Genomic DNA, 14,267 nt, shown 5'->3' on the forward strand with positions numbered 1-14,267 from the left:
GAGAGAGAGAGAGAGAGAGAGAGAGAGAGAGAGAGAGAGAGAGAGAGAGAAACGGCTCTCCACTGGTGTTCAGGGACAGTTGTTGGATGGGCACTCTCTTGCCCCCTCTGCTGGTCACATGGATACATGCAGTATAGTCCGGGGAGCGGGTAGGAAGGCATGGTTCAGCCACCTCCTGCTGCCTCACCAACCATCTCTCCTTTCTCCCTCAGTGCCACAGTGACAGCTGTCAGGACAGTCAATAGAGCCCAGACATCAGCTCTGCAACCCTTGGAATGACAGTCAGCTTTCTAGAATGGTCGTGATGATAAAATACTATTACTCAAATTATCATGTGTCCATCCTTCCAGAATCTGAAGTTCTTGTCTGCTTGTGGGTGGGGTTAGTCACTCTGGGGTACGGGATGGTTACCTCAAGGCAGCCTTAAAGATCAGATACCACTGGTTGCCATCTTGGAAAATGGCGTTTCCTGAGGGAACTGCTTTGCCATGGCGTTTAACAGTAGTCAAAGGTGAAACTCATGCTCCGTGGCCTGAACTCTTTTGAACATCACCAGAGGGAACGAGTCAGGCTGGTCATCACCCCTAAAGGACAGAACATCCGAGACAGGCTTGGGAACACCTGCCTGCCATCTTAGCTATCTGGAAGGCCAGAGTCGTCCTGGGCAATTAAATAACACCTGCCTTAAAATAAAAATAAAGAGAAGAGGGCTTGGGGTGGGGCTCAGCAATAGAGCCCCTACATAGAACCCATAGATTTAGGGGCGGCTCACTGGTGGAGTGTTTCCTTAGAATGTGGGAGGCTCTGGGTTTCATCTCCACCAGAGGCAACTGGAAAAGCCTTGGGGAAAGTGGGTGCTGGGACACCAAGGACACAATGTGCACACAGCATGCTAGAGGAAGACCTGGGGCAGCCTGTTGCCTTGGTGATTGTGGCATTAAAGAGCCAGGACCTAGGTGTTCGTTCTTAAGAGCCTGACATTTATTAACTTTAAAATTCCATGTCTGGCTCTGAGCTGAGCTGGCTTCATCTCTGGTTCTTTGGCGATCTGGTGTGAATCAGAGTCCCCAGAGTTCTGAGACCTGCGGGTCCAGTCTTGCCTCTATGGCTTGGAGCTAAGGAGAAGAGAGTCCATCTAAGAGCTGGACCAGCACGGGGGTCTGAGATTGGGATAGGCAGGTCTGTGGATGTCTTGGGAAGAGGCCTCACCTTCCAGAACTGGCCTCTCCTGTTCCCCTTTCAGGGAACTAGGCTTGTGCGGCCAGTCTGAGCCCACCCCTTCAATGAGTAGGCCTCCCTCCCTAGACCCCACTTGGTGTCAAGAGGCAGCTGGGGGAGGGCTGTGTGCTCTTTCTTAGGAGCCTACAGGCAGTTGGGCTAGGAACACCAGCCACACAGTTCCCACTCTACTGCCAGACCCTGCCGCCTTCTCCTTAGAACCCATAAGAAGCAGGAAGATGGTAACCTTTTTTCAGGCCCAGGGATCCAGGCCTAGTTGTTCTCCCTCAGACCCAAGAGTCCAGGCCTCAGCCCTCCTCCCTCAACCCATGCATCCAGGGTCCAGCCTTCCTCCCTCCGACCCAAGGGTCCAGGCCCCAGCAGGCCTACCTGGTCCCTCTCCATCCTACCTGGCCCAACATCCCTGGGCTCGCGGCCCTACTCTCACCTCCGGGGGCCGCTGTCCCTCCTCGCCCTCCTCCTCCTCCTCCTCCTCCTCTTCCACCTCCTCCTCCTCCTCGTCCTCCTCAGGCGCGGTGTCCTCGTGCGTGAAGGGCACGGGGCAGGCGGGCGAGTGGAAGCGCAGACGGTAGAGCAGACGCACCCAGCGGCCGAACTCGCGGTCGCGGGTCTCTTCCGGTGCGCGCAGTTGCAGGTAGAAGGCACGACCCGTGCGGAACTTGACCTTGAGCTGCTGGCGGCTCTCGTCGTGCACAAACAGCTGCACGAATTGCAAGGGGAACAGCCTGACGGGAGAGGGGCGGCTCAGTTGCCGCCTCTTACACCTCCTTGTGTTTCTAGCCCTATCGCGATCCTTCGGGGACTCCCACTTCTTGATGGCCCTGGAATGCCTAAGGTGGCCCTCTCTCTCTCCTCTGTCTCTGTCTCTCTCTCATCCTGGTCCTGTCCTACTGCCAAATCCTCGCAACTGCTCCTTCACCTGAGTCCCATCAGGCCACCAGAGGGCCATGTTTAGCATCTTAGTTTGGCCCAGCCAAAGTCAAGGCTGGGTCCTCCCTGGGGACCAGAAGCCTCTGCTTGGGGTATAGTTTTCATCACCCCATGTTCTCTATCTATGCTGTTTCTTCCCCGGTCCCTACAATGTGAGCTCCTTGGATTCTGAACTCTGACCTGATTTTGCCCAGTCCTGTTTTTCCTAATATGGTGAACGGCTGAAAGAATGCTTGTCGAGTATTTGAATAAACAAATTGCTCAGGTTTTCAGCTAGATTTAAGGTCCAAAGAAAAGGAAGATACTGTCCCAAGAGACTGAGTAATGTGACCCAGGCCACGCAGCGGTGGGTGCAAATAAGGTTGTGAGCTAGCGGTGGGCCTCCTGATGTGTCCAACCTTCTCCTTTCTATGCACACAGATACACAGAACACGTCTCCTGTTACATGGTGACACCAAGTCACGGGACAAAGCCTGTGTCCTTCAGTGGACAATGGATGTCCCCTCAATGTCACAGCAGTTGATGACACTTACACACTGCTCACACTGTGCCAGGTGCTTCACGAAACACAAATAGGAAGGACTGTCCTATCGCGCACTGCCCCCCACCCCCACCTTCCAGAGGAGACTGAGGCACAGCACAGAGGAGGCAATGAGGTTTGATCCCATGCTCTGGGGTCGCTGACTTGTTCAAGAAAAACCCAGCCACAGGGACGAGTTGGACGAGTCCAGTTGGCTGAGCCTGGCTCCAGGAGTAGCCTGGAGTAGGGGTGGGGCTAATTGCCAACAGGGTTTGTTTTGTTTTGTTGACGAGGAAGCTATCAGGAGCCCAGGTTGGTGTGGAACTGGCTGTACTATCCATCCTGGCTCTGAACATTTGTTCCTCCTGCCTCCACCTCCTGAGGGCTGGGATTACTGACCGTCTCATGTACTTTGTTGGCTGCAAGCAGGTGATCCCAAGCTTGCATTTAATATTCAAACATTGTTGTTGGAAACAGTGCAGTTTACCAGGGCAGAAAACTGCTTTGAGTAATATTCTCCACTGGGTAAGGAGATAATTGGGTGTATTCAGGCACACACCCTTCCCCTTCTGCCTTTTTTTTGAGAGAAGGTCTCATATGGCCCTGACTGACTGGAACTTGTAGACTAGGTTGGCCTTGAACTCAGTCAGAGACTCACCTGCCTCTGCCTCCAGAGTGCTGGGATTAGAGGTGTGTGCCACTATAACTAGCTAGTACCAGGCTCCTTACATGGCCATGGTGGATTCAAACTCGGATCCTCATGCTTGTCCTGAAAATACTTTACTGAGTCACCCCCTAGTGATCCCTTTTTGCTTTTTATCTTGAGACATAGGTCTCACTAAGTTATCCAGGCTGGCCTAGAAGCCACTCTTATATCTCAAGCTTGCCTTGAACTTGTGCCTCAACCTCCCAAGTAGCTGGGATGTCAGGCTTGTGCCATTAGGCATGCTTTTTCTGTTTCCTCGCTGTCTTCCACGAACTGGGATATGATGGGATGGGAGAGGATGCAGTCCCACAAGAACACCAGAGTGTGCACATGTACTCCAGGCATGGAATGTTTGTGGCTCAAGCAGGGTAGGGGCCTAGGCTAGGAAAAGGGATGTTCTGAGTGTGAGGTTTGTACTTGGTGGTACTTGATTTCCGCATGTGAAATTTTCAGTGAGAGGAGCAGAGCGTAACAGTGGACTTGAACGCAGTACTTTGAGACCAGGATTGTGAGGGGCCTCAGGTTCTAGTCCCAGCTCCTGGCCTGCTCTGTGGTACTCTGGGCCATAGGCCTGGGCTCTGATCCTGACTTTATCTCTCAGGGACTGAGGAGCACCTGGAAAGCTGAAAGCATTGTAATAAACTGTCACCATCCTGACCCTGTGGTGTCACCGAGGACTGTCCTCCCTCATCTTGCCTAACTTCTGACCTTTGTGAACTTCCCTGTCATCTTTCTGAGAAGACAGGCCTGGCTCGTATTGGTGCTCTTGGTCCCCCAAACCTGGATAGCAGAATGGTGGCTGTAAGGTGGGAGGAGTCTGGGACCAGGAAGGGCAGTCACCCGAGGAGCTGTAGGCATCCGTTCTCCTTGTCAGGGCCAGCCAGCAGCAGCAGGTCTGGCAGCTCCAGGGCTGGACTAGAGGCTGCCACCCCCATGGTGACCTTGTTGGCGACTTCTCCAAACCGGGTCACCTGGGGCCAGAGGTTAGAGGCAGGATGGATAGATGGAGAATAGAACTGAACAGGATCTGGGGGGTGCTGGGAATCTTGACAGGGTCAAGAACTAGGGGAGTTGAAAGCAGGTCAGGGGCTGGGAATGTGGCTCAGTATATAGCACCTGCCTAGAATCCCCTAGTGCGGGGCTGTGGGTGTAGCGAAACGGTGGAGCTCCTGCCTAACGTGAGCAAGGCCCAGGTACCATCCACAGCACCACAAGAGAAAAACGAAGGGTGTGGGCCAGATACTTTAGGATTAAAGGATAAGAACCACATGTGTGCGCAGTTAATGAAACTGAGAAAAAGGCTTGGCGATATGAGAGGGTTCGGGGGTTATGTGGAACACTTGGGAGATCGACAAGGCGAAGGATCATGGAGGGGCAGCCACAGTTCGCAGAGCAGGGGCTCCGTAAACAAAGGGGCGGAGGTCCGGGGCTCCACACCTGCACGAAGTTGCTCTCAAAGATGGGGAAGTCGCGCAGCTGGTCGAACTCGCCGCTCAGGAGGTGGCGCTGGAGGCGCCCAGGGCGGCACGGGGCGTAAGCTGGAACCAGGGGGCGGTCTGCTGGGGCGAAGGGCTGGCATCCACCCCAGGACAGGTACGAGTCCCCCGGCAGGGGGCGCACGCGAGGCAGCGGCCTCCGCATTGCGGGCCCCATGCTCCCCAGGCTCCCTAACCAGGGCCAAACCCTCCAGGCCCGGCTGGCTCCTCCCCTGCCCAGCCGTCCATCTGACCCGGCCTCACCAGGTCCGCCCGGGGCCCGCTTAGGATTGCGGCCGCCCTTCATCGCCACGCCCCGGCCCTGGGTGGGGACGCGGGGTGGAGTCAAGGCCAGAAAGGTAAGGGGCGGGGTCCTAGCGTCTATTCTATCACAATGAGCTCCGTGCGTTCGGTGACGTCACGAACGTGGCCTCTCCTAGGAAGTGGAGCCGGGAGGGTGAGCCCTAGAGGCCCGGATGAAGAAATGGCCGCTCTAAGAGGAGGCAGGCGAACGAGGGCTAGTGCGCATGGGCGGCATGCGGCGCAGGCGCATGAGCCTCAGGATGCACTCGGGTTCCCAGCGTGCTTTACGGCGCTCGGCTCTTCTCAGATCCTCGTTATGGTGGCCGCGGGTGCTGGGGCTGCCCGGCTGCTCGTGCTCTTGCTGATAGCCGCCGCGGCTCCAAGTAGGGCCCGAGGCAGCGGCTGCCGGGTCGGGTCCGCCGCGCGCGGGGTGAGTGCTGGCGGCCGGGGCGGGGCGGCCTCCTGCAGGCTCTAGATGGACTCGCATCGTGAATATTCATGAGAGGATGCGGTCTGTAACCGAAGCTAAGAACTTGGCTTGACGTGGCTGTGCACACCTTTCATCCCAGTGCTCAGGAGGCTGAGACTGGAGGATCAAGGAAGGAGTTTGAGGCCAGCTTGGGCTGCATGACATTGTCTCAAAAATACAAAAAAGTGGGTGTGATGGTGCACGCTTTCAATTGCAGTATTCGGGAGGCAGAGACAGGTGAGTTCGAGGTCAGGCAGGGCTACGTAGTGAGACCCTGACTCAGTAAACAATACAGATATAGCGCTAGCGCCTGAGCGCTAGGGATGGAGTCGTATTTCTGAGTATGCACGAGGAAGCCAGGTTCTATAGGAGTCATTGAGTGTTGTAGATACCTGAGTAGGAAAAGCTTGAAGTTAAGACATAAAAGGCTTTGGTTGGCATGAGGGTGCAGTCCTGATATCCTAGGAGTTCAAGGTCAGCCTGGGCTTCCTAAGACCCTGTTTCAAAAAAACAAAAACAAGACCCCCCCCCCCCAACAAAAACGGTGCTGGCCGATCTTGCAGAGTACCTGGGTTCGATTCCTAGCACCCACCTGGCTGCTCACAACTGTCTATAACACCCTCTTCTGGCCTGCTAGGCATGTACATGAGCACAGATGTACACGTAGCAAACACCCATACACAAAATTCAAAACCAAACCAAAACAATGAAGCCGCTGGCGGTGACGATTTATCTGTACCTCCAGCACTCAGCAGACTGAGGCAGGAGGATCATCTTGCAGCTAGAGCAGCCTGGGAGTGGTTTAGACTGTTACAGAAGATGGGGAAAAAAAAGTGTAGGATCAAGGATGTACTGAAGAGGGGGTGGAATTCTTGACAGTGAATGGTCAGGGTATTAACATCTATGCAAAAGAAAAGCTGACAGTGAGCTGGAGAGCAGAGCCTGGTGGTGCGGCCTGTAATACCAGCACCAGGCCCTGGAGGCAGAAGGAATGAGTTAGAGATTAGCTTGGGCGATACAGTGAGCCTGTCTCAAAATAAACACAAAAACCAAAAAAGAAGTATAAAACCCCTAGCTAACCAAACAAACAAACAAAAGATAATGGCCTGGGTCTTGGACACAAGAGTAACATTTAAACATGTTTATAGGGTTTTCTTTTGAGCTGTGAAAGTCTCAGAATATTCATGAGCAGGACAGTTCTGGGGAGCGTACCTGTAATTGGATGTGAACATGGCCTTCAACCTGCCATTCTGTCCTGGGGCCAGTTGGTTCTGCCCTGCCCAGAATTTGAGTGGTCTTTACCCGGGGCTCCTGTCTCTCCTCCAGGCTGGGGCTGATGGTCGTGAAGGTGAGGGCTGTGGTACTGTGGGATTGCTGCTGGAGCATTCATTTGAGATTGGTGAGTTCAGTGTGTTTGAGCCTTGTGCGTATCCAGTGGGACCTAACAGCTAGTCTGGTGGAGAGAGGGTGGAGAGAAGCTACTTTTAGATGACTATACCTGGCTTCAAGGGATTGAGTGCTTGTCCGGCATGTCTAAGGGTCTGGGCTAAATTTCTCTTAATAGAAATTACACACACATATACAGCACACACTGCATAGATGCATATTCATGCACATGTGTACACATGGGTGTAGGCACATGTGATGACTAAAGATGATACCCACTAACTGTCCCCGACTACAACACCTGGAAGGGAAGTTCTCAGCCTGACTCAGTGACCCCCACCCAAAAATGCATAGCTGTGACCATCTTGTTATATGGCTAATTGGTTTTTGGCTTCTGTAACTTGCTTCCACAGAGACTCAGAGGTTGTTTTGGGTTGCCTTTCCCACATGGCAGAATAGGCCCATATTGACTTGTTTGCATAGATATTGAAGGTCTTCTTGTGGTTTTCGCTGTTAAAAACTGTTTCCCATACCCCTCCTCCATGACACGCCTGAGATTCAGCTTTAAGGCTATCGTCCTCCTAGCCGCTAATCAGTAGCCCTTTTAATTATAATTAGATTATAATTGATTGCGTCTCTGGTCTCTTCCCAGGGCCACAAACTCCATAGCGCATGTGCGTCTTTTTTCTTTTCTCTCACTGTTCCAGTTCCAGCCCTTCCTAGTAGGGAAGTCAAACCGGGGACTTTAGACAGCTGGTCACGTGACCTACAGTCCAGAGCAGAGAGAATGAGTGCATACTTGCTCACTGTGCTCCGCTCCCTCTCTACACTTAACCACAACTCACGATAAAAACCTAGGGACCGGTCTCTCCTGCAGTGGGTGGGCTTTCTGGGCCTTCCTGCCTCAGTGAATGCAGTCAAGACATTCGCCCAGAGATGACACCCACGACCCAGCCTAACCTAGACAGTCCCTCACTGAGACTCTTCCCCTGTGGGTCTAGATTGTGTCAGGTTACAATTGAAACTAGCCGTCAGGGCCTCCGCTTGTGTGTCCAGATGTCAGCATCGCCCTCTTAAAATGTCCTGTTGCTTTGCGCTAATAAAATTGTCATTTGCAGAAATTAAATACAACAAGTTAACATCACATGTACACATCTGGGTGTACACATGCATGCACACACAGTATATATATTAGTCTGTGTGTATATATGTGACATATATAAAATATATATATAATTTCTTTCTTGCCCCCGACCTGTCAACTGAAGGAGGAATGTCGGAGCAGACTTCTCTAACCTTGACTTGTGTCTTCTTTTGCTCCTGGTCTTGTGAGGCAGAGGGTCTGAGCATTGGCCCATTTGACAGCAAAGGAAACAAGTCTGGGGCAGCACCACAGGGTCCCCTTTTTCAGGGAAGGCAGAACTGGGCCAGCCTCTATATCTGCCTGACTAAAGGGTCTGACCAGTGGACTCAGAGCGTGCTCTTTGCTGTGGTTGTCCCAGAGGGTTGTTGTAACCACTCCAGAGTCACTAGAAGGCAATGCAGTACCTGACAGCAGACAAGTGGGGGAGGAAGCTACTGTCACTGAGGTGGGGCAGGTCACACTTGAGGGGATTGGTACTGAGCCCAGTTCCCCACAGGTGATGGAGCCAACTTCCAGAAGCGTGGCTCATTGCTCTGGAACCAGCAGGACGGTACCTTGTCGGTAACACAACGACAACTCAGTGAGGAGGAGCGGGGCCGGCTCCGGGTGAGGTTGGGGCCCTGATGCCTAACTCAGCCACCTCTCCCTATGGGGTACCTTCTTACCATCCCGAAAAAGAGCCCAGAACAAGAGGCTCCTTTCAAGCTTCAGCCTTGTCTGGGCTGGGCTCTGTCCTTGCTCCCAGCATGAGGGAGGCAGGGGAACTTGCTTTGTTGCAGTGGCCCCTCTGTGTCTTCTGTGCAGGAAGGCAGCGAGAGGCCTGCTGTTGCCTCCCTGCCTGGTCTCCATGGGATTCTCTGTCCTAGCCACTCCTACAGGCCACCATTTGTGGTACCTGAGTTTAGGTGTGTACGGGTAGAGGATCATGTGTGTCTGGATCCAGTCTTAACAGTGCTGGGATACTCACTTGAGCTGAGGTGACTTCTCCACCGGGCAGTATGGGTGTGTGGGAAGTCCCAGCTGTTTGAGCCTCACTTGGTAGCCAGGAGGAAGATTCTGAGCAGACTTGTCAGCCAGGGTGTGTAACGTGCTATGAGAGCAAGGCTGGGGAAGTCCCCTCTTGACCAGCCTGCTGGGCTGACACTGTCCCCTCATGGGTGTCTGCGTACCCTGCAGGATGTGGCTGCCGTCAATGGCCTCTACAGGGTCCGGGTCCCCAGGCGACCTGGGGTACTTGATGGTTCAGAAGCTGGCGGCTACGTGTCTTCCTTTGTCCCAGCGGTAAGTCACTGATGAGGAACTGTTCAGCTTGAACTCCTGCAGTTGGTGTTGGTCCAAAGGACCTGGGCATGGGAGTGGGGTCTCTGGAGGATGCCTGTGCATCTGTGGGGTAGTGCAGCAGAGCTGGGCAGCTCTCCCTGACTGTTCCCACATTCCCCATCGTCTGCAGTGCTCCCTGGTGGAGCACTGTGAATCTGTGGGGCAGTGCAGCAGAGCTGGGCAGCTCTCCCTGACCATTCCCACCCTCCCCATCTTCCGCAGTGCTCCCTGGTGGAGTCTCACCTCTCAGACCAGCTGACCTTGCACGTGGATGTGGCTGGCAACGTGGTGGGACTTTCAGTGGTTGCTTACTCTGGGGGCTGCCGGGGCTCTGAGGTGGAAGATGAGGACCTGGAGCTGTTCAATACAACTGTGCAGTTGCGGCCTCCAGGCACCGCACCAGGGTGAGTGCTGGAGAGGGGTCAGGGCCACTGGCTGCCCCAGGTACCCTGGTACTGGGGCTCTAACCCTTACCTTGCCTCTTCCCTCCCGTGTTTAGCCCTGAGACTGCAGCCTTCATTGAGCGCCTGGAGATGGAGCAGGCCCAGAAGGCCAAGAACCCTCAGGAGCAGAAGTCCTTCTTTGCCAAATACGTGAGTGCGGCTCCTTCCACATCCCCACCCCAGCAGATGATGTGTGTGTGGTCCTCTGAGTGCGGCTCCTTCCACACCCCTTGCCCCCAGCAGATGATGTGTGTGTTACTCTGGTGGGAGGCTGAGGGCTGTGGACCCTATCTGAGTTGTCAAGGGCTGAGTGGCTCTCGAAGCCTCATAGCCTGGGCTGGGCTGGGGATTTGCAGGAATGCGTGGAGGGCCAGGAGGGAAGGGGCAGCCCAGTGGGCAGTGAGGGAGCTTGAATAGGTCAGACCCATGTGAGGCAGGGCCAGAAGGCAGGTGGTCCTGGAGTAGGTGTAAGAGGCACAGGAGGAGCTGCAGAGGAGCACGGGAGGGCACCTGCTGGCCTGAGTCTGTAATACCCAGGCCCTGGAGTTGGGGGAGTGTGAAGGGCCAACCCTCCTGAGGAGGCCAACTGTACCAAGTCTTCCATCCCTTGAGGTTGGAGACTTGTGCCAGGCCCAACAAGGTAAGGAGCCAGCAGGGCCAGCATGGATCAAGGGAGAAGTGGGAGGGCGCTGAGACCAGTGACACGAGCTAAGCCCCTTCCCCGCCCCTTCCCCGTAGGGGCCTCAGAAGCTCCCATGTCAGGAACCAAGTCCTGGCAAACCTCAGCCCTGTGTCTCTGCACTTACTTCAGGGCTGGCCCTTCTCACAGCCAGGCCGCTGACCTGCCTCCCTCCCTCCCTCAGTGGCACCTCATCCTGGGGGGGGCCGTGTTGCTCACAGCCCTGCGTCCTGCTGCCCCAGGGCCTGCGCCAGCGCCAACGGAGGCCTAAGTGAGGACCCAGACCCCTGCCCGCCTTGCCCTCTGCCCACACCCTCCTGCTCCTGCCCCTGCCCTGGCCCTGCCTGTAGTGACTAGGGGACCCAGCCCCTCCCTTCCACGGCCCCCATCTTGGAGCAGCCTCACCACTTACATCCCTTCTCTGTCTCTTTGTCCACCTGTCCCACCTGCAGTGGATGTACATCATTCCAGTTGTGCTGTTCCTCATGATGTCTGGAGCACCGGACGCCGGGGGCCAGGGCGGCGGTGGGGGTGGGGGCAGCGGCCGGTGAGAAGCTGTACCACCTAGGGTCCTCCAGAGCTTCCTGTCCTTGGCCAGTCCAAGAAGGAGTTCCTGTCCCTCTGTCTCCTGATTGCATGAACGTGGAAGGCTCTCCCTTCTCAGGAGCCCTCAGCCTTCTTGGAGGTCGTCCTTCATTCTCTCTCTGAACCTCTCCTTTGAGAGCCAGGGTGCACCTCTCTGTAGCCACCTCAGGCACACCGGCTTTCCTGGGTGCTGTGCTACTATGTCCTGCCATGTGGCACTGTTCCCTTGCTAAACATGCACTAGCCCCACCCAACCCCACTCCACCATGCAGTTTGGGAACATGCCGGGTTCTCTCCAGCCTCTGAGCCTTTGTCCACATCCCCATGCACTCCTCACTGTCACACTTAGGCTCCTGCTGCTGGTGGCCGGGTCTACCTGCCAATGTGTTGAAGCCTCCAGCCACTTTCCATGTGGCATGCTTTGCTCTCTGCCCCAGAACACCATGGTGACTTCTAGCACCGTCCTTCCTGTCTGAGGACAGCAGCAGGAGAGGATTTGGGGTCTCCCCGTTAGTCTGTTATTTTCGCCATTTGTGTGCATGTTTGGAGAGCCAGGCTTGAGCGTGGCTGCTGCTGACCTCAGCTGTGTTGTGTGGCTGTTGATTAAACTGTCCCCTGAATGGCCACCATTCAGCTCGCTTCCTGCCTTTGCTTATGTTTGAATGGCTTCCTTAGGACGCACAGAGTGAGTTTCTGTGAGCAGGGACACCTTCCGAACTGCAGGAGGAGGCTGGTTCCTGACCCCCTGGTGCATTTGTTCCTTCCCTTCCCAGCACATGCACACTTGCTGGCCCAGCAGCTGCACGTGTTCATACTGTCTCCCTCATCCTCACATAAGGCTTGCACCAGGACCTGGCCCTCACTGGATGGGTTTGTGTGTTGATACATGGGAATCAGTTAGAATCCCAGCATTCAGTAGGCTAAGGCTGCCTTAGCTACATAGTGACTTTAAGGATAGCCTGGGCTACATAGCAAGCTCCTGCATGAAGAAGCTGTGGGTTCAGTCCCAGCAGTGCAAACGCCAGCTGTGCATGGTGGCACATACTCAGGAGCAGCGCTCAGACTGAGCCAGGAAGATCAGAAGTTCAAGGTGTTGCTTGACTATTTAGCAGGTTTGAGGCCAGCGTGGGCTACTAGACACTCTTCCCTCACAATACAAATCACAAAACCAAGGCCATTGTCTGCACTTTGAACCTGCCCTGTGAGGGCAGTTCTCTGTGTCTAGTGACTGCAGGTCTGACCTGGAGTTGGAGTTGCATTTGTGCTGTGGCAGTACGCCACCTGACAGGAGCAGCTGACGGCAGGAAAGGCTGATCGGGCTTGTGGGTGCAGAGGGTTTGGCTCATCTTCTTGGGGTTGGCCTGCTAGGGCTGCTGCTCAGTTCGTGCAGGCCAGGTTGTGATACTGCTGATACCAGGGTAGACAGGAAGCAGCGGTCTGGGTCAGGCAGTACCTTTGCAGGCCCAGCCCTCAAGGGCTACCCCCTCCAGCTGGATCCCCGCCTGGGAAGGTTCAGTAGCCTCTCGGAACAGTGCTAGCTGGGACATCATACCATGACACAGTGCTCCTCCCCAACAGGCCATCCTCAGGGGTGGGCTTGGGAAAGGCTGCAGTGCCACCTGTTACACCTGCCATCTCAACATCAGCTCGCAGTGGTGTGTTTCCTTCCTGGGCCTCCGTGCCCGCAGCCTCTTCTCTCAGGCCCCTGCACGCCGTGGTGTGATGGATGGCTTTGTCCAGTTCACATCCCCTTGCTGCTATGCGTGGAATGGTGGCCTCACATCTTGTCACCAACATGGTGACCAGGAGGATGGCTGCAGCAGAGCCTGTGCTCCCTGTCTCCTTCTGTGCTGACCTCTTTCGTGATTACTTCAGAGTGCAGACTGATTTTTTTTTCTGGAATGTTTGCTATGCAAATCTCAACCCTTTGTCTAAATTCAGGTGCTGCTTTCTGGGTTGGGGGTGTAGCTTGGTGGTTAGATGCGTGCCCAGCATGTCTAAGGAAGACTCTGCATTTCATTTCCATCACTGCCAAACGATCCAGACTATATAAAGAACTAAAAAAAAAAAAATTAAAAATTAAAAAAAAGAAAACAGCTTAAGGGGCTGGGCGATGGTGGTGCACGCCTTTAATCCCAGCACTCGGGAGGCAGAGGCAGGAGGATCTCTGTGAGTTCGAGACCAACCTGGTCTACAGAGCTAGTTCCAGGACAGGCTCCAAAGCCACAGAGAAACCCTGTCTCAAAAAACCAAAAAAAAAAAAAAAAAAAAAAAAAAAAAAAAAAAGTAAAAAGCTTAAGGGATAAAGGAGCTACTGGGATGCACAGCCTGCCCTCAGGGTGAGGACAGTAAGGATGGAGACTGTTCACAGGTCAGGGAAGTGAAGGCTGGGGTGTGGCTCAGAGTGCTTGCCCATTACCTACGAGGCCCTGGGTTCAAACAGCAAAAGCTTCTGTTGAGATTCTGGCTCACCCCAGCCAGTTAAAACAAGTACTGGTAACGGTGTGTATGATGTTGAACACTCATGGCTTGTGGGGATGCAAACCATCTTAGCCACAGTGGATATGGGCACAGAAGGTTCTTGAGAAACTGTTGTTCTGTCTTCGACACTAGACGGGGCTGACCCAGCTCTGCCTCATGGGCATGGCCCTGGAAGTCACAAAGGAACTCCCACACAGTTGTGGAGCACAGGACTATCCTTGGTATCCAGTGACAGCAGGGTGGGTGAGGAAAACAGAGGCACAGTGGAGTTGTCTTCAGACACACAGAATGAAGCCGTGTTTACAGGAACATGGATGGAACAGCTTGGCCGGAAAACACGGAAATGTAGCTTCTTATTTGCAGTTTCTAAAATTTATAGAGGTGGTCGGGAGTGGAACTACGAGAGACAGAAAACAGGACGGATGGGAGATGTGCTCTCTTACAGTGTCCTCGGGTTTGCCTCAGTGGAATGGCTCGGCAGCTAGCGGTACCACTGAACCTGAAAGCCTGAGTTCAGTCTGAGATCCGTGTGGTGGAAGTAGATTAATGGCTCTCAGGGTGTGGTGTGCGCTGACCTCCACAGCAAG

General features: G+C 54.4%; 3 protein-coding genes across 5 annotated transcripts in view; 2 read left to right on the top strand and 1 right to left on the bottom strand.

The window, feature by feature from the left end:
* Mybpc2 (myosin binding protein C, fast type) overlaps positions 1-618 on the top strand; it is a 28,889-nt gene extending 28,271 nt beyond the window's left edge. Inside the window, exon 28 of the mRNA XM_005366867.3 lies at positions 213-618. Within this exon, the coding sequence (XP_005366924.1) occupies positions 213-223 (11 nt within the window). The 3' untranslated portion in view covers positions 224-618. The remainder of the gene's footprint in view (positions 1-212) is intronic.
* Positions 619-767: 149 nt separating this feature from the next.
* On the bottom strand, positions 768-5,224 carry Fam71e1 (family with sequence similarity 71 member E1). Of its 2 annotated transcripts, XM_005366868.2 has the most exons (5): positions 5,135-5,224; positions 4,833-4,951; positions 4,236-4,366; positions 1,667-1,964; positions 768-1,115 (listed from the first exon to the last, which is right to left on the bottom strand). In XM_005366868.2, exons 1-5 carry the CDS (start codon positions 5,175-5,177, stop codon positions 1,059-1,061), a joined length of 648 nt encoding a protein of 215 aa, XP_005366925.1. In that variant the 5' UTR covers positions 5,178-5,224; the 3' UTR covers positions 768-1,058. The 2 variants fall into 2 exon arrangements, with proteins under 2 accessions (XP_005366925.1, XP_026644949.1); XM_026789148.1 differs by lacking the exon at positions 5,135-5,224 and having other exon boundaries at positions 4,833-5,048.
* A 182-nt stretch (positions 5,225-5,406) lies between these two features.
* Positions 5,407-11,830, top strand: Emc10 (ER membrane protein complex subunit 10). Of its 2 annotated transcripts, XM_005366870.2 has the most exons (8): positions 5,407-5,603; positions 6,969-7,041; positions 8,669-8,778; positions 9,349-9,453; positions 9,715-9,896; positions 9,992-10,085; positions 10,799-10,885; positions 11,067-11,145. In XM_005366870.2, the coding sequence occupies exons 1-7, from the start codon at positions 5,490-5,492 to the stop codon at positions 10,883-10,885; spliced, it is 765 nt and encodes a 254-aa protein (XP_005366927.1). In that variant the 5' UTR covers positions 5,407-5,489; the 3' UTR covers positions 11,067-11,145. The 2 variants fall into 2 exon arrangements, with proteins under 2 accessions (XP_005366927.1, XP_005366926.1); XM_005366869.2 differs by lacking the exon at positions 10,799-10,885 and having other exon boundaries at positions 5,411-5,603; positions 11,067-11,830.
* The last annotated feature ends 2,437 nt before the right edge of the window (positions 11,831-14,267 follow it).

Source organism: Microtus ochrogaster, unplaced genomic scaffold, assembly GCF_000317375.1.
Source record: "Microtus ochrogaster isolate Prairie Vole_2 unplaced genomic scaffold, MicOch1.0 UNK14, whole genome shotgun sequence".
NCBI classification, from domain to species: Eukaryota; Metazoa; Chordata; class Mammalia; order Rodentia; family Cricetidae; genus Microtus; species Microtus ochrogaster.